General features: G+C 35.1%; 3 protein-coding genes across 4 annotated transcripts; 2 read left to right on the top strand and 1 right to left on the bottom strand.

Annotated features, from left to right (window-relative positions):
* The first annotated feature begins 437 nt into the window (after window positions 1–437).
* LOC122317803 (basic leucine zipper 9-like) lies at window positions 438–3,090 on the top strand. The gene is made up of 6 exons (XM_043134827.1): window positions 438–872; window positions 1,632–1,743; window positions 1,862–2,024; window positions 2,102–2,177; window positions 2,419–2,544; window positions 2,636–3,090. The coding sequence occupies exons 1-6, from the start codon at window positions 633–635 to the stop codon at window positions 2,942–2,944; spliced, it is 1,026 nt and encodes a 341-aa protein (XP_042990761.1). The 5' UTR covers window positions 438–632; the 3' UTR covers window positions 2,945–3,090.
* Window positions 3,091–5,398: 2,308 nt separating this feature from the next.
* Window positions 5,399–14,208, top strand: LOC122318458 (coiled-coil domain-containing protein 18-like). Its single transcript, XM_043135820.1, has 15 exons — window positions 5,399–5,721; window positions 6,609–6,736; window positions 7,152–7,220; window positions 7,293–7,406; window positions 8,959–9,027; window positions 9,112–9,168; window positions 10,070–10,123; window positions 10,197–10,259; window positions 10,377–10,439; window positions 10,672–10,836; window positions 10,917–11,072; window positions 12,729–12,809; window positions 12,921–12,982; window positions 13,114–13,257; window positions 13,836–14,208. Exons 1-14 carry the CDS (start codon window positions 5,556–5,558, stop codon window positions 13,193–13,195), a joined length of 1,329 nt encoding a protein of 442 aa, XP_042991754.1. The 5' UTR covers window positions 5,399–5,555; the 3' UTR covers window positions 13,196–13,257; window positions 13,836–14,208.
* Window positions 14,209–14,905: 697 nt separating this feature from the next.
* On the bottom strand, window positions 14,906–18,334 carry LOC122318460 (protein CUP-SHAPED COTYLEDON 2-like). 2 transcript variants are annotated; one of them, XM_043135822.1, is made up of 4 exons: window positions 18,140–18,334; window positions 17,684–17,915; window positions 16,907–17,178; window positions 14,906–15,689 (listed from the first exon to the last, which is right to left on the bottom strand). In XM_043135822.1, exons 1-4 carry the CDS (start codon window positions 18,143–18,145, stop codon window positions 15,084–15,086), a joined length of 1,116 nt encoding a protein of 371 aa, XP_042991756.1. In that variant the 5' UTR covers window positions 18,146–18,334; the 3' UTR covers window positions 14,906–15,083. The 2 variants fall into 2 exon arrangements, with proteins under 2 accessions (XP_042991756.1, XP_042991755.1); XM_043135821.1 differs by having other exon boundaries at window positions 14,906–15,692.
* Between the last annotated feature and the right edge of the window lie 251 nt (window positions 18,335–18,585).

The raw sequence follows: 18,585 nt of genomic DNA on the forward strand, positions 1-18,585 counted from the left end.
TTTTTAAGAGGCTAGAAAAAATAGTTATATTATGTAATTTGTACGACAGAATTTGATTAAAAAGAAATCAGATTTTTATATTTTTATTGTAAATTAGATTTTGTCACGTTACCATAAGACTTACTAATAAAGTTTTTAAAAAATTATTTTTATAAAAGAGATTAAATCAAAGAGTTGTCGCTTTGCTTTGCTTTAGAGAGTGGCTTCCGTGAGGTGCCTCTTGACCAAATTAATGATTCGAAAATATTTAAAGCCATGCCATTTTACCTCTAGACAAGTCAATATATAAAATCGATGACAAAGTATTCATTATTAATATTGAATATTTGATAAATACTATGAAACAAAATCCATGGGATGATTTTGTTGAGGACCGACAAATGACATTTTCGTACCATGTCATGACTTTAACTTCATGTGCCGTCCACTCCTACCATTTTCTCTCACCGTACTTTGTTTTCGCAGCCTCATCTCTCTCTGTTCCTCTTCTATATAATTCTGTACCTATACCAACTCTCTCCCCCCTCCCTTCTCTCTCTCTCAGCAGTGGCTGAACCAACTGGCAGACAACGTCTCGCTGTGCTCCCGAACGAACTCGTTCTCAAATCGCGTCGATTTTAAGGGACAGTGACATGAAGCGTAGCGCATCGGAGTTGAGTCTCGAATTCGAGGAGTTGATAAGGAGGACTATAAGCGATCCCGAGTTGATCGATACCGGCCGGAACGGAGACCTCTACCATCAGTATGAGACAACCGGAGAGATTAATAATTGGAGTCATGTGCTTGACGGAGCTGCCGATGAATCCGATGTATTTCTTGGTGATTTTCTCTCCGCCTACGCTAGTCTTTCCGGCTTCCCTGTCAATATTCGGGTTAGTCTCTCTCTCTCTCTCTCTCTCTCTCTCCGTCGCTCTGTTTTGTGGGCTCACAGACGAGCATGTGAATGATCAGTTCCTAAAGAAAAACCATAACTACAACACACTACTGGTGTAACACCCGTGTAAATATTTTTTTTTTTTTGATAAGAACACCCGTGTAAATATTGAAGTTTATGGTTGGATTTCTAAATATTAATTTTTTATAATTAATGCAGTACATATACTACTTTACACACACACACACACATATATATATATATATATGTTATCAATACGAAGAATTAGTTCTATTAATATTTTGGTAGTGCTTTAAAGTAGCTTTAATTTATTGTTTGTTTATTTGTTTATGCATGGTTGGTGGAGCAACAGGCAAAGCCATCGTTAAAGATGATTCGTCCATTTCTGTCAACTTGGCCCATCGCTTTCTGCCTTATAAGCACGCATCATTTTGACCTGAAAATGTTTTTCAATTAGAAGCTGTCTTAATATATTGAGAGAGATTGTTTTCCTCCATCTTATATTTTTCTCATTTTCAATCACCCTTGCTGCTGTAGCTCTAACTATATATCTGAGTTTACAAAATTCAAGATAAAGAATAGCATGGATTACGAGTTGACTTGTAGGTGTGCATTGATGTACATCTGATGCTCATTATTGTGACCCTATTGGTTCATTCACAAGCACAAGATTCACTGTTTACCGGCTTATAATAGTATGCAACGATCTAACCCAGGTTTCTGTCTGTAAGTGCAGGACATAAGGAATTCATTTTCAGGTTGCAGTGGACTGACTGAAAGTTCTCCAAATCTCACTTTCAAGCAATCCAGCATTTCAGCAACCATGGAATCTCAGTCATCAATATGCGGTATGATCAAGGAGCCACGCATATAAATATGCACGTTTCATGTTATCCTTGTTTAATCTTTAATCTCCTTTCCAATTAATGCTTTTCGTTTAAAACTTAAATTTGGGAAATATGTCAGTTAGCAGTCCAATGTCAGCTAACAAGCCAGAAGGCAGGGATGCTCAAGCAAGAGTAGCTACCAGTACTGGTTCCTCGCATGAACCTTCGGATGATGATGTCGACTTAGAAGCTGGTCAGTGTGAGCAGAGCACAGACGTGGCTAAATTAAAACGCGTGAAAAGGTACGTGTGATGTTGTTTAGTAATTCCACAAGTGGGTTCTGGGTTGTTCATGATCCTAACTATGTTTTTGTGGCCAGGATGAATTCCAATCGGGAGTCTGCCAGGCGATCAAGAGAAAAAAAACAATTGCAGCTCCAAGAGCTCGAGATTCAGGTTATATATCTTGTGTCGTGGGTTAGTTTTTGTTATTTGATTCGTCAATTGCAAAAAAAATAAAATAATAATAATAATAAAAAAAAAATCATGGTTCTACTCATCTTGAACAACTAGGAGGAGAGAAAAGAGGAAAATTGGGGAATCTACCAACCAACTATGGACTCTTGAATGGGGTTGATCAATGCTCCTTTAGCAGTTTAAATTTTGTTGTTTTGTTTAATTTATGGTTCTTTCTCAGGTTGATAAACTGAAAGGAGAAAATACTTCTTTATGCAAGCAGTTCACACATGCTAATCAACAGTATCATGTTGCTGATACAAATAATCGAGTCCTGAAATCAGATGTGGAAGCTTTGAGAGCCAAGGTATTGTAGCAGCAGCTTTACAAAAGAGGGTTTTGTATGGATAAAGAGCAACACAAAACAGAAAAAACCAATAACATTTATGTGATTTCAGGTGAAATTAGCTGAAGATATGGTCACTCGTGGCTCCTTAACCAGCAATTTCAGTTTATATCAGCTTCTTCAAAGTCATTTAGGTACACCGCCGCCACTTAATACCCACAATCTGCGCCGCGTTCCGAATGTCTCCCCAACCATCACTGTTTATGGAGATGAAACCTCATTTGCTGGAAATGAAATGGCTGTTTCCGGGCAGAATTCAGCCTTTGGACTTGGACACACCAACATTACTAATAGCAACCTTAAGACTGGAATCATGAGTGATGTTGTAATCAATGAAGGTCATGCAAACGTACCATTTTAATTTTCTTTCTTAATTTGTTAATGCCGGAAATAGTAGAGATCCTGGTCATATGATCGCATGTTTTATTTTGGCAAACGTTGGCCAGTCTTTTATGTAGTTTTATGTTGAAGATTACTGAATATATAAGCATGATGTTTAGTTTGTCATCCCTTCGGCCATGCTTTCAAATATTTCAAATGAATTGGTCAGGCTGCGATGAGACTCGTGGTACTCCTTCATGGAATGTTGACGTGGCCGGTATTTATTGAAGGGCGGTAAAGCCCAAGGAATGGAAATGTCCGTTCCAAGGAGGAACTCTTAAATTTATGGGAAATACTTTAGTTTAAAAAAAATTACATAAAATTAAATCCACATGTAATTTAATATAATTCGTAAGATTATAAAATTATTTTTATTATAAAATAATTTTAATAAATCAAATAAAATTATTTTAATTTATAGATTTATTTTATATAATTCTTTTATAGATCTAATAGTACTCTAAATTTATTATTAATATACAAATGTTATAATTATAAAAATATTTTATAAAAATGATTTTAATATTACGTATTTCATAATTTAACTGTTCAATTTGTGTAATCTACATTTATCTTGTTAATAATCGGAATAGGATTAAGTGCTTCAGCCTCGACGATGTCACATTGTCATTGGAGATAGAAAGTTAGCAAAAGATGAAGTGCGTGGTTACGAAATCCAAACTAGTCAACGTTACGTGAACGAAGTGGAATCTTCTCACAATCAACATGTTGAAAGTTCAAACATTCATAAAAAGTTAAGAATATACAGACCACGTACGTACAGAACTTTCCGTCAACCATAAAGCTCCAATATTTATTTATTTTCACATTTATTATTCCTTCACAAATTAGATATGTTTATTTATTTTTTCAATAAATCGCATAGGTTCTTCAAAATTAATATGAATCGGATTTCAAATTTTGTCCTTTTACAAGAAATGAAATTATGATTAAACCATAAATTTATACTTAACATTCGTTTATTTTCGTAAATGAAATAAAATGAGTTAAAATAAAAATTAAAAGTTAAATAAAATATTATTAAAAAATATTTATTTTGTGTAAAAAATTAAAAAATTATAATTAAAAACAAACCGAAATTATTGGTGAAGGTCTTTTATCTTTCAGCATTGATGTATGGCAATTGCCAAGACTTTCATCCTCATCCGTTGTTTCATTTTCGGCTCTCAATTTAAATATATTTTAAATGAATAAGGTCAATACTCAGAGCCAGAATTTTACGGGATGTTGATGTGAAATTAAATACATCTTAATTTTTTTTCTGCACAAATAATCTATAGATCGCATTAGTTAAAAAAAAAAAAAATCTCAAAATTCTTTTTTTTTTTCTTTCTCTATAAAGCTAAAAAAATCATCTTCCATACGTATTAGAGCACTAGTATTGGACTCATCAAATTCATTTTCAAAATTTGATGAAAAGTACACATTTTTCATAAATTCAAAACCTTCATACCTATAATTTCACATTGGATTAGTCATTCGATTCATCAAAATAATAATATAATATTATTTTTTTAATAATAATATTTTTAATTTTTTCCTTCATATTTTGTAATTATACTAATCATATGGACATTAATAGTTTAATTTAGTACTTAAATAATTGATTTCCAACTAATTTAGAATAAAATAAAATAAAACTATTATCTATTAAAATTAGAATAAAATATTAGTTTGAACGTGAAATAGTCAACCTTTAAATTTGAAAGAAGGACAACAATTATTGTAGTTAAAACTTTTCAAATACCTTTTTGATAAATTTAATGTAGGTTTATTTTAAATAAATTAATCAAAATTTAAAAATATATTAACTTTTGATCAAACTAACGTTAGTTCTCTTAGGCTTATTTTGCGGCTATTCAGCATTTCAGTGCCTCCTACCAAACCAAGTTTAATATCCCTCTTCAACAGGCTATTTGCAACTTAACAAAATATTGCAAGCCTCAACCATTAGAAAACAAGGCCATAAAAATAAAAATAAAAATCTAAAACGAGTCACGTGTAGCGTAGCAATAAGATTTTTTTTTTTTTTTTATATAATTTTTTCTTCTTAAATAATTTTTCTTATTTATATAAGAATAATTCTATTTATATAAATAAATAATATAGAATTTAAAATAGTTATTAAATAATTTAAATACTAAGAGTGGACACGTGATACTTCTATAGAATAGAATTATATCATTAAAAATTAATATACATATATTTTAATAACACGATATAATATAATTGTATGAGATAAAAACTTTAAATCATTCATATTTCAATGACTAATTAATAATTTATTGGAATTTATTTACTTTAAGTTTAGGACGTTTGGTAAAGAGTTTTGAAAAAAAAAAAAAAATGAAATCGGAGCTGAAAATTCAAAATAGGTGAAAAAATGGGTCCATTGATCTACGCCGGCAATGATATTTTCACACGTATCACGGTATTAGTTTCAACAAGAAGTGAAAGTGAAAACTGTGAAACAACGAAACTCAGAACTCAGAAGATCGGTCTCTCACCATCTCTGTGTGTGTTTTTCGGTGTCTGATACCCTTGACTTTTGTTGGCCGTGATTGCATGCCATGTCGGCCTCAAAGCTCGTGATTTTATCAATCTTTCTAGCTCTAATTCTCACGCATGTTAGGGCTATGCCACTACCTGAGACGGATCAATCCACTGGATCCCCCAGGCCTGAAGGTTCGTCCGGTCGGAAGATCAAATCGCTTGAATCCAAGATCCAGGACCTTGGTCAGTTTCTTTAGCACTTTTTTTTTTTTCGGTTTTTCTTTGTAATTTCGTCCGTCGTGTTTGGTTGCGGAGATGACTGAGGCAGAGAAGAGAAACATAGGTTGTGTTACAAAGTATGCATTTTTTTTCTTTGCATAGATTGTATTTGAATGTTGATTTTAACGCAGTCTGACCCGTGAAGTTGAGTGAAAATTGGTTAGTTTATCTTGGACCGCTAAATTTCAAGGGAAAGTGTTTTCATTCGACGAAGAGTTTAGGATTGATTTCATAAACGTTGGTTCGTTTGATTGATGTGTTACTATAGCTATGACGGAAAGAAAATCATAATGCTGCGTTTGGTTCTCTAGAAACTAATCTTAAAAAACTTGGAATATTCGGGTTTATGGTTGGTGGATTTTTCCCCCTTAATCAGTAGTTAAATTATAGTTTCTTCATATTTTATTACCTTCTTACTGTGCATCAAAACGGATCATAATGTAACAGTAGTACAACTGCTGAGAGACTGGCTAGGATCATATTCGGCTGAGCAGTAGAAACAACGGTAGAGGGACAGTAGCCTAAGTCACAGTTTAAATTGAATCGTGAAAATTAGTCTTGTTTCTCTAGGCCTATTGAATATATGACAGACTCATCTAGATAAAATTGAAATTCTTTGTTTTCTATATTGAAAGTTTTCTTTTTTGTCGTCAAGGTGTGGGCGTGAGGTGTAGTCCAATCCATGTGTGGATGCCATTTATTTGTACTAAGGCTTAATTGAGAGTGTTGTTGAGTATCATAAAAATCTTATTAAAAATGAGAATCACCAGTCTTTATGAGAAGAAAATTTGACAAACTGAACTTGATTTTGTCTTTGTTTTCTGATGCCCTTTTTCTGTCTGTTATTGAAGAGTCCCAAATTGATGAGAAATCCAAAGAATTGAAAGCAAAGGAAGATGTTATAAAGGAGAAGGAAAAGATCATTCAAGAGAAGTCAGATTACATTGCTTCCTTGCAGAGTCAGATCGCATCACTCCAGGTGTGGATTAGCATAAACCTCTGCATGACCATTAACTGACAATAATTACTAATTTCTTTAAAATTACAAGTATATATGTCCTTATTATATTCCAATACCTCTAATTTTAATTAAATTAGTAGCTACTATTGTTTCATACTCGGAGGCTGCTAGATGTGCTTAGTTTCACTCCATAGGAGCACATTGTTGACTACAGTTTTGGATATCATTCTTAAGCATCATGATGTCATACGTTCAATTTTAATGAAATTAGTAGCTACCATTGTTCTATACTCGGAGGCTGCTAGATGTGCTTGGCTTGTTACTATATAGGTGCACATTATTGACTACAGTTTTGGATATCATCATTCTTATGCATTATGAAGTCACACTGTAAATTTAAGGGGCATTCATAGGAGGTCCTCTATAATTTCAGAAAAAAGGGACTTTAGACGCGGAGCAGGTTGGTAAGGCTCGTGCACATGCTGGTGAATTGGAGAAGCAGGTTAGATATCAGCAAGCAAACAATTTACGATGTTAAAAGCATAGGCTTTATGATCTCTCATTTTCTATACAGGTTGCGAAACTTAAAGCTGAACTAGAAACTCAAAATAAGGAGAAGGCTGCCTTGGAAGCTCGGGTAAATGAACCTGAGAGGAAAGTAAGCGATTTGAGTTTGAATCTAGAGAATGTGAGTTACTTATCTTGCTAGATTTTGTTTGGAAAGTATAATTTATGGCTATGTGTCTCATTGAAATATGTTTTGTTATGGCATACAACATTACAAGATACAGTTTCTTTTTAAGTTTTGCTTGTTGAATGCGTGCATTCCATTTTCTAGTAGAGAGCATCTGTTGTTAGAATGTGGTGTAAAACCAGGCCTCATTTGGTTACACAAACATCCCAAAACAAAAATTATATTCTAACAATATTTTTTTCAACTTTTATCTCATCTCAACCAAATGAGACCTTAGTTTTACACACTCCAATAAATGATTAACAGATCGGCATGTTAATTTTTTTTTTTTAAATTTTTTAAAGAATTTGTTCAATATGGATGTGTTGTCAATTCTCCAATAAAAAACAACTGATGTGTCAAATTTTTATTGAAGGGTGTAAAGGACTTAATAATATTGAGGAGAATAGTTCTTTTTCTAATCTGATTGAAACTGTTCTTTCTATTCGACATTCCTGATACTAGAAAAATACTGCTTTTCCTCTTCCTGTTAAAAACTTCTTTTTGGTTCCTCTCTGATTTGATCTTTGAAGAACATACTTGTATCTTCTTCAGAATGCTCTAAGAGTTTATTTTGTTCATTTGACTTTTTCCCTCCTATATACTCAGTAATTGTTTTTACTATTTTACATGGGTGAAAGACCTTGGCACCACTTAAGTTCAAAATTATCTTGCATCAGATCTCTCTCTCTCTCTCTCTCTCTCTCACACACACACACACACACACACGCACACACACACACGCGCACACATAGTTTGTCACTTGTCTCAATTTGCATATGTACTCTGTTTTGTTTGTGTGGCATGGATATCGCATAATTACGAAATTTTGCATTAATAGAGTTGGATATAGGAGACCAAAGCTTCTAAGAGCAGAAATGATTAATCCCATTTGAAAACTAAAACCCAGTGTTTTCATAAAACTATGTTACTAGACATCCATCGTTCATAAAATTCCCCCATGGATACTTCCTATGATGTTCTTTTTAAGGAAGACCTTCTTGTAGGTAGAAGTTACACGCATCTCTGAAGTATACCAGTTGCCTTGATTCCTGAAATAACGTAATTTTATTATTTTTGGTGGCTGTACCAGTGGACATCTTAAAATTATATGGGCAAAAGCCACAGTGCTAAATTATGTCTTAAGAACACTTAGTAAAATTTTTATTATGGTCGGGAGTCTCTGTCTTATCGGTTTGTATTGAAGTTAGGCAAATTTTAGAGGTTCCGTTTACTTTATGCATGATTATACTTATAATTCAGGAGTCTCTCTTTTATCGGCTGGTATTGAAGTTTAGCAAATTTAAGAGGTTCCTTCTGCTTGAATTTGTTTGTCTTTTTTTCTGCATGATTGTAATTTTGAGTTTCTATACTCTCAGTGACTATGTATCATGTCATATATCTTTTTAATTCCTGTTTTACTTTTTTAATCATTTGATGTGAAATGACCTTGATATTATCACGAGAGAATGGTCAACTGATCTGAGACACTGTCTTCTTTTAACAGCTCCAAAAGATTAATGAAGAACAGAAGACCAAAATTCGTATAATTGAACAGGCTCTTAAAGTTGCTGAGGTACCTATTTAGTTCTGTAAAAGCTCATACTATGCCAGATTCTACGTGATGATTCTTATGTATTTTTTTAAAAAACTTTTCTAGGAAGAAATGATCAAGGCAAAGTCAGCAGTCACTTCAAAAGCTAAAGAGTTAAAGGAGGTAAAATGACTAGTTTTTCATGTTCTCTATCTATAGGTTACATGAACTATGGGTTTAGAAAGTTTTAGGCTATACTTGTCACTTTTGTACCTGAGTCTGTCCAAACATTAATTTTATTTTTATATGCTATCTTCTCTCTATGGTTTAGAGGGATGAACTGAATCTATTAAAACATCTCTGAGACAGAAACTTTGCAAAATTCCAAAATTTGACATATTACTACTTGCTCATAGTTGTATCATTATGTATTTATTTCAACAGATGGTAAAGGAGTCCTTAATCTAAAAAATCTACAACCCCTGTGGGTCGAACTGACCATATATGTGTGAATGTGTAACTGGGGATTACATATGCATGAAACATCTGATTAGTCATGAAAAATCACACAACTAGAACAGATGGTGGACTTCATTGCCAGAAGATTCTACTTATAATTATGAATGAGCGTTTAAGGTGAGGTTTGGATAATGAGATGAGATGAAATGGTTTTATATGAAAGTTGAGAGTTGAATAAAATATTGTTAGAATATTATTTTTTAAAAATATTATTATTATTTTGGGATTTGAAAAAGTCAAATTATTTATTATATTTTGTGTGGGAATTTGGGAAAGTTGTAATGATAAGATGAGATAAGTTAAAACAATCTTTGTATCCAAACCTAGCCTAAAGCTTCTGAATGGTTTCATTGCCATTAAGATGTCATGGTGTGTGTGGTTTAAGGATTTAGGCAATGGTCCATGAGTGACATAATGTAATTCTAGATGACATCTCAAGAAACTCATCAATGCACGAGATCTTCCCTTGTTACATATGTTGTCTTCTCTGATATTTGGTATAGTCACAAAAGGAAAATGATTTAAAACTGTAATTGGATGGCAAAGCTAACACTAGTTGTGCTAGGTTCATGGTGCGTGGCTTCCGCCTTGGCTTGCTGTACATTTCATCCGTTGTCAGGTAAACTTAGCAAAATTTTGTTGTGCACAACTGGGGTTGTTGACATTAGAGCTGAAAACGAATCTTCTTGCAGTCCTTTATGGAGATTCATTGGAATGAGCGTGGCAAACCAGCTCTGGATATGGTAATTCAGAAGGTATATTTTTCTCTTGGTTGCTATAGGGTTATTTATCATGTGGTACCCTGTGTTTGACAATGATATTTCCCTCATAGTTTGTCAGCCCACTAAACTTCTGTTAGACGTTTGATCCAGGCCCTGGAGAAAAAGGCACAAGCTGAAAAGTGGGCTGCACCTCACATGGAAACAATTAAAAGTGTAAGCTGTCTTTCCATTGATACGCCGTTTGATTTCTGCTTTGTGTTTTGGGACTTCCAGTATTTCTATTTCAAGACCTGATTTTGTTGTAGTCATTTGGCTTTTTACTTGAGAAGGTTTGAAGTGAAATACTGGTGTTAGGTGGTTCTTCCCTTTTTGAAAGTTGCTTTTATTTGTAAGAAATGACTAATCTGTGTGTGTACTCTCTCATTCTCCATCCTGTCACTTGAAGAAATGGATCCCAATTATCAAGGAACAGTGGGTTGTGCTAAAAACAAACGCTGAACCACATGTCCAATCGCTAACTAAAAAATCTATTGAAGTTTATGAGGCGTCAAAGACTACAATAACTCCACATCTTGCCCGAGCACAAGAATTTGTTGATCCTTACTTTCAGGTACATTGTGCTTTAGTGTCCTTGGTTTTCTGATCTACTATTACTAACATGAATCTGAAAGAATTCTTCATCGATTACAGGAAGCTAAAAAGTTCAGCAAGCCATATATTGATCAAATTGCGGCATTGGCAAAACCTCATGTTGATGAAGTACGAGTGGCAATGAAACCCTATACAAAGCAAGTGCTTCGTGCTTATAGGGAGTTCCTGAAATCTGCAACTACTTACCATCATCAGGTATGAATTAGTCCCTTGTTTCTTTATCCCAAATTTTAGGCTTTTCACTTGTTTTAAGATATTCATGCTCTTTTAACGTGCTGGTTGTCTTTGTGGTGGCATTCAGTCATTTGCTTTTGCTTTTTGAGGGATCTGGTGGCAGATTGACATGATTTATATGTTGCAGCTGTTGCTAGGATCTATGAATAGAGCTTGTTGAGCATTATGAAATCCTTCTTTTTTATTTCTTTGTTTTGTTGGTGGCTGATGGTAAACTGTCGAAACAGTAGTCACTTATAGAAGTGTTCAAGTTTGTTTCTTGTTTAGAGCCTAAGAAAACCATTTGTTGTGCCCCGCATTTTTCCTGTGAATACCCCCTTGCCCTCCACCCCCCCCCCCCCAACACAAAAAAAAAAAAAAAAGGAGAGGGAATGTTATAGCGGGTAAGGTTTGTTAACCCCAAGTGGTGAAGGCCTTGGTCTTGGGGTATCACTCCCTTCAAGGTCCTCCAAGGTTCAACACCTCATGGGTGCAAGCAATCTTTTGGGCCACACCTCCTAATGAAAAGCCAGCGATTTAACAAATTCCATGTAGGGAAACTTCTACATGGGACCGGGGTTTACTCTGCAGGGGTGGGTCTGAAGGGCCCTGTCTTGGAGAGGTTCCCTGACATAAAAATAAAAAGGTCTGTTAGGATTGATAAGAGAAAAAGTAACAAAAAAATGGAATCAATTACACATGACACAAGATTTACATGGTTCGGCACCGTGCCTACGTCTACGGAGATGCATAGGATTTTATTTAGATGAAATTCATAAATACAGTGCAATGGCTGTACAAGGGTTTAATTGAAAGCCAAAAAATGGGTCAAGACCTGATTGGGTGTTTGTGTAGCTGACATGGGTTGGATAGGAAGGAAGAATATAGAAGGAATCCGCAACAAGAAAGGAGAAGGAAGAGGGAGCTATGTTCTACCAACGTTTTATCATCTGAGGACAAAAAATAGTTCCAAAACTGTTGCAACTTCTCCTTCACATAAGCCGTGACTCGTCATACTACATCCAATAAATATTAATTACATGTCCCTCTTGTATACTTCATGTATACTTGGGCTACTCCCTTTTTCGTTTTTTAATTAAATGTTTGATTACTTGTGAAACAATATTGATCACAGTCACACTTCCAACTATCACAATCCTAGCTCTGTTCCAGCCTCCAACTCTGTCACAAGGTATTAGGTAAACGACAATACAAATTCAAATAAAACAAAACTAATCGGATAAGATACCATGTATGCCTTCCATTCTAATCTAGTAATTCTTGTCTTAATTTCTAACTTAGCTGCCTTATCCATATAATCACGACATGGCTGCCACTTGCGCTGTGTCTGTAACTTACCAATAAAATAATATGCCAAGGATTTGTAATGGTTATTTTTTCATTTTTCTCACTCACCCTTCCCTTTCCATCTGGAAACGCTTAAACATGATGATCCTAGTGTTAATATGGTCTGTATCGCATACCATAGAAGAATTAAGTGAAGTCTAAAATTTGATTAACCCCAACCCCACCCCCTCAAGTATATTTGTGTATGTTTTGTATCCAGATATATTTGGTATTGGTTCAACTTGCCGTTTATTAATAATCCTTTATTCTATTTTCTTATGCTTTGTTAAGATGCAAGCCACTGTTCGAGTGATGCTGAAAAGGCATGAACTGACAAGGCCTCTTGCTACTAAAGAGTTGGAGTGGTTTGCGGTACGTAATGGTTGTGTATTCTCTTCTTTGTCTGTTTATTCAAATCTAATTATTCTGTTGCACGTTACCTGACACCGACCATGTGACTTGCTGGTGATCCAAATGGCACAGGCTTCTGCTTTGTTGGCCCTCCCCATCATCATCCTCTTCAGAATTGGTTCTGCCATTTCCTAGTCAGTTCCTTTGCGATCTGTTCTTTTTATTTTTGCACTGTCTTATCAAAAGATTTACAAACATATTTTTTTACTTTCCTTCTTTAGCGGTTAAACTTTGTAACATGATTTCATGTACCTCATCTATGCAGCAAAAAGGCTAAGAAAACTACTCGAAATGCTCACAACAACCATGCACGTCGCAAGGCTAAACGGGTCCATCCGGACAAGTAGAGTTCAGCAAGGATCTACCAATTTTTATGTCTGTTTTTGGTGGGGGCTGTGGACTAACTAAGGTGTGCTTCATCATAATTTTAACATATTATGCATCCATCTTAATGGTTAGAATTAGACAAGTGTTATTTGATTGTCAGGAATTACAATGTATATACTCCATTAGGATCTGATTATCAAGATTGCGAGTCATTATCTATTTTTTTCTCCATTTCAATGGCACAAATATTTAACGGTTAGTCCAATGTGTCAAATTTGGTACTTTATGATGCACGTTGCAAAATAAAAAAAATGTTATTTGGTATTCTTTTCAGCCTGCATGAAGCCCTAATCTGTCATCATGAAGGGGTATGTCGACTACAGGAAAAAAAATAAGGACTATCTACCCTATAAATATTTTTAAGAATTATAGATAATAGCAGTTTGAGATTGAGAAGTTATGTATTTCTCAATCAAGAATAAGAGAGGATCAAATGCTGTCAATGGAACAGTTTTTGGGGAATTTAGGGTCGGAGACTATCATTTATCGAATAGTGGATTTATGGTTCTACTTTCCTTTTACTGCATGTATTGGCTTGCTTTAGTTTTGCATGAGATGTCGGTTTGATGTGACATGATGCTGAAGTTCCTTTTAATGCAGATGGGAGTTGCACTTTTAGTTTGGGCCTTCTTGGACTATGTTCTTGTCAGTGAACTTCGACTATGTTTTGAGGATCCTGCCCTTGTCACTCAACTCCTCTAATGTTGTTGAAGATCGCTGCTTATGTTTGTTTATTAATATTTATTTTCGTATTTGTTTTTTTTTAAAAATAATTAGAACAGTCATCCCTCAGTAGTTAGACGTCATAGAAGTGTAGAAGTTCATATATTGCTCGTGTTATTCAAGTTGATAGAGGTGGTTTTAATATTTTTTGGTTCCCCTCTTCTGGGGTCCACATTATGTTTTGACTTTGTTTGTTGGAATCATATTTCTCATGCCTAATTAACCACGAAAACTCTTCATCTTAGCGTAACTAATTATGTACCCTTTTAATTTGATTTTGATGTCCAGAAGCATGTATGAAAAATGCTCTTGGTATTATTCTGTTCGGTTTTTATTGTCCCCCTCCCCAACCTTTCTTGCTTTTGGGGCAAGCTTTTAGTAAGAAACGTAAGTACCGACCCTAAGGCTTCAACGAGTGAGTGAGAGAGACAACCTTACTACCATATAATAATGAAATAATAGACCTCAGCTCCCACACTACATTTATCAACCGGCCGGGACTGATTTATACCTCAAGCAAAGAACAACCTCCAACTTTCTCCATGGTTGAACAACCTCTGACTTTCGGACCTAATTCTGAAAAATCACTCTTTTTTATATTTGATCGGAACTGAGAAAAGATGATAAAAATATTTCCCGTACATGGTTGGCATTGAAAATATCTTCTCAACGAAATAATCTAAAATTAAACCAGAATCCAACCAAAGATCAATCGCAGCTGCCAACTCCCATGCTCACAACCCAAGTGAGCTGAGCTATATATGACTCTCTTTTCTCCTCTCTCTCTCTCTCTCTCTCTCACTCTCTCAAAAAAAAAAAAAACATTGATCTGCGTGGACCCATTTACGGAACATAATTAATTATGAACATAATTAATTATTAGGAAAGTACTAAACTCATTGCAAATTTTACTAAAAAATCTTACAAGCTTTATATTATTGGTAACGAATAAGTTATAACCGTTGATTTTTGATTGATGCACGTCAATTTACAAAATTTATATAATAAAACTTGAATTATCTCTAGCATTACTCTTATAACTACGATTAATGCAACGCAGCTTAAATATCTACTTTATGTTTATAGCAGGCTAGGCTAAATTGTTGATCCCGAATTCTTTGCCCCTTAATAGGTAGGCCAGTAGTTGTCTAGATCCATGCAGTGATCCACGCCCACATATCTATTGCCGGGTGGGTTTGCATGATTCATTTGATCCGTACCATAGCCTGGAGTCTCTGCAGCAAGAGAACTACTATTCATCATGGAGGAAGTAATTACATCTTGTTGGTTCATTGATAGAGGAGGAGGAGGAGGTGGCGGTGCTTGCCCTGGCCCTGGGTGCTGCATGGGTCGGAAAATGGGTTGAGTCCGAGCTCCTCCAAGATTCAAATTTAACCCGGATATTGTGAAGCTTCCTCCTCCTCCTCCTCCTCCTCCAAATGGATAGTTTAGGTGGGGTTGCAATAATGGCTGCAGGTTGACACTGGGCGCCGTTGATCCCCCGCCTCTGAAAACCCGCGCGAGCTCCGCTAGTTCTGCATTGCTCACGTAATTCCTTCCATAATATTGGAACTGACCTGAAGGATCTCCCAGCTGCATCATTGGTGGTGGTACAGAACTAGGACCTATTTCCAGGTTGTAGGGATTCAGTATTGCAGATCTTGATTGGTTCGAGGGAAGTTTCTTTGTGCCGGCGCTTTTCTGGAAGACTCGGCTAACTACCCATTCATCCTGCTGTACGTGTGCCCAATAAAAAGACTCGGGTTAATTGCATCTATATATTACTCTGAATCCATATGCAAGCGGAAGTGATGGTCTCAAAAGTAATTCAATACCAGTAGCATTTTCTCTTCTCTTTCACGGACGAGATACAGCTTTTTTGTTTTGTGTCAATGAGTTGGTCTCGGTCTCAAGAATAAGGTAGAGGGCACCAAATTGTAGGTTGATGCGTCTCTGTAACTTACCAAAAAAGGAACAAAATTTTTTTGTTTTCCTTTCCTTTCACTTATAATTAGTATTTCTGTTTGGCCAAATTTTCGGGTTTTTTCAGGTTTCATCAGTACTAGATCTACACCTGTCACTGTTTTCACGCATATAGACTAAATTGCATGCATTTTTTAATGCTCCATGCAATTTTTAATGCTTGGAGCATGTATTTTTGCATGCGACTGCTTTTACGTGCTCAAGACAAAAAAGAAAAAGACTACTACTACTAATTTCATGCATGCATTATTTAACTTTGACATGTTCATGCAGCTTGAAGTTTGAAGTTTTTATATCACAACATCCTCCTATCATTCATAAATTCATAAAAAATAGAATGACGAGACGAATATGTGTGTATTCTGCTGCAAAAAATCCCTAAGTAAACAATTTTTTAACCATTCAGCTTCAGCAACAAAATTAAGGGGCCGGCTCGATCTGAGCATATAAATTTTATTTCATTGAGGTTTATGAATTTCTTTTTGTCTTTAAAGTGATCTCTTCCATGCAAGTAGTGCTTCCAGTGAAATATATGTAAGTTTTCCTTCAACATATGGATTTATATATTCAAATAATTCTTGGCCGCTCGTTAATGGGAAAGCTTGCAAGTTTGTCCCTTTAATTAGCTAGTAAGCTGCGGTGTATATGACGGGTAAGGTTCTGAGGACGTTTCTTCTTTTTTCTTTTTCTTCTCCGATAAGAGATCTGAATTCGCATCGATGTATAGAAAAAGTGGATAATAATAAAGACCCATGATTAAGATCAACTATATATATAGTGGTCATTTATATATATAGTTGAAACGACGTATCAATAGTACTGGTTTGAGTTTCAGTTCCTGGAAATATCGGATCTCGCGCGGTTCTGTACAACCTAAATAATGCATGCTCGACTAATATTTGCTGGTTTGACGAAAAAAAAAGGAGTGGAGCTGGTGATGATTGCAATATTGATTACGTTCGTACCTTGGTATTTCTAAAGGCAGATCTTGAGTGGATGCGATATTCATGCATGACCCAGTTGGTTTTCTCTCCTCTGGGAGCTCTCCCCCTATAAAAAACCAATGTCTTCTTCATCCCAATCAGCTCTGAAGTTTCGCTGTTGAAGATCTCCTTGTCTTTCCCTGTGGTCTTCCAGTAACCTGTATTTGTTGCTCGGTTTGTTCTCACACCGGTTGGGTATTTCCGATCCCTAAGGCTGAAGAAATACCACTCTTTTTCTCCCATTTTAGCCTTCCCTAGTAGGCAGAAGAAGTTTAGAGAAATAAGACAAGTAGAATTAATTCAGTCAAAACTATATTAGATTTTATTCCCTATTGTTGATAAAAATATATATGAAATTAATTATAAAGTTTTTATTATCCGTATGATCACAAGAATAACAACGTTTTCCATATTTTACGATAAAGATTAGTATTCTATATACTAGAAAATTGAATTCAATACGAATAATGCAAAATAATATTCTTCATCATTTATTCTAATATTTCAAGGGAACACGTGTGATCAGGAACCCTAAATTATTGGGATGAATGAACGCTAATATATAAGAACCCGTCCGAATGCAAAGCCCGCATATTTTCGAAAACCTAGAATCAAAATAACCTATAGTTATATAACAAATTAAGGAGAACGCTGCAGCGAATTAAAATATTTTTAAGATTTGTTTTTCCTTCTTAATTATGCAATATTTATAAGAAAAATTAAGGTTTTAGGTTAATTACAACTTTTTTATATACGTACCTGGAAGTTCCCATGGCTCGCATTTGTTGAGATCAACATCACCAATTGCCCGTCCTGTAAAATTAGTATCTGATATCTTGTTTAGGAGATAGCAAGTAATTAGCTCTTCATCTGTGGGATGAAACCGAAACCCTGGTGGCAACTTTTCTTCCTTTTGATCATGATCATCTCCTGCCATGCCTTTCTCCTTCATGCCTGAATCCTTGATTCCCTTCTGATCACTACTTTGCTTCTGTAGCCAAGAATTAGAAGTGACATGAAATGAATTGCTAATGAATTGAAAGCTAGTACTAAAGGATATTATAGCGCTAGCTAGCTCTCTACTACTTTTCTTGTTATATATCCTAAACCTGCAACGACGTACCCTGGAGATCATTTACTACTAAATTTCATCCTTGATGATAGGAATTAATTAATTGAATATTAAAATCTTTTAGGAGTTGAAAATTTACTTACTTGCATGCATATATGGAGAGTAGAAGAAAAGAATTCTTCGATTAGGTTTTGATGTCTGTCATGATATCATTCATATATGGACTAAAAAAGGTATCGGTGGCAGCTTGAGGGATATACTAGATATAATCATGCTAGAGTCTTGGAAGCTGATGATCACTGATCGCCATGCACAAGAAATTTGGGAATTTAAGCTGATTAAGCTAGGTATAATGAGATAAACAATGGGGATGTGCTTGTCAATCTCTCACCTACCATGGGTCTTCTCATTCAAGGTATTGGCCACGTCAAATTAATGTTTTTAATTAAAATGATTAATAATTTCTAATATAATTAATAAATATTTTGGCAATATTGGACTTGCGCGGCCTGTTGAGATAAAAGTCTTGTACATGACCATGCCTGTCCAATGCTGCGCCAAATCACCGTTCACATTCAAGTCGCCAAAG

This window comes from Carya illinoinensis, chromosome 8 (assembly GCF_018687715.1).
Source record: "Carya illinoinensis cultivar Pawnee chromosome 8, C.illinoinensisPawnee_v1, whole genome shotgun sequence".
In the NCBI taxonomy this organism is placed as follows: Eukaryota; Viridiplantae; Streptophyta; class Magnoliopsida; order Fagales; family Juglandaceae; genus Carya; species Carya illinoinensis.

Bases quoted from the DNA above. Each gene is read 5' to 3' on its own strand.
- LOC122317803 (XM_043134827.1), top strand. From the start codon at position 633: ATGAAGCGTAGCGCATCGGAGTTGAGTCTCGAATTCGAGGAGTTGATA. The intron at 1,744-1,861 runs GTATGATCAAGG...GAAATATGTCAG, and splicing joins ATCTCAGTCATCAATATGCG to TTAGCAGTCCAATGTCAGCT. The intron at 2,025-2,101 runs GTACGTGTGATG...TTTTGTGGCCAG, and splicing joins AAATTAAAACGCGTGAAAAG to GATGAATTCCAATCGGGAGT.
- LOC122318458 (XM_043135820.1), top strand. From the start codon at position 5,556: ATGTCGGCCTCAAAGCTCGTGATTTTATCAATCTTTCTAGCTCTAATT. The intron at 10,440-10,671 runs GTAAGCTGTCTT...TGTCACTTGAAG, and splicing joins ACATGGAAACAATTAAAAGT to AAATGGATCCCAATTATCAA. The intron at 12,810-12,920 runs GTACGTAATGGT...CAAATGGCACAG, and splicing joins AAGAGTTGGAGTGGTTTGCG to GCTTCTGCTTTGTTGGCCCT.
- LOC122318460 (XM_043135821.1), bottom strand. The intron at 17,179-17,683 runs GTACGTATATAA...TCTGCCTACTAG, and splicing joins CGAGCCATGGGAACTTCCAG to GGAAGGCTAAAATGGGAGAA. The intron at 15,693-16,906 runs GTACGAACGTAA...GCACACGTACAG, and splicing joins CTGCCTTTAGAAATACCAAG to CAGGATGAATGGGTAGTTAG.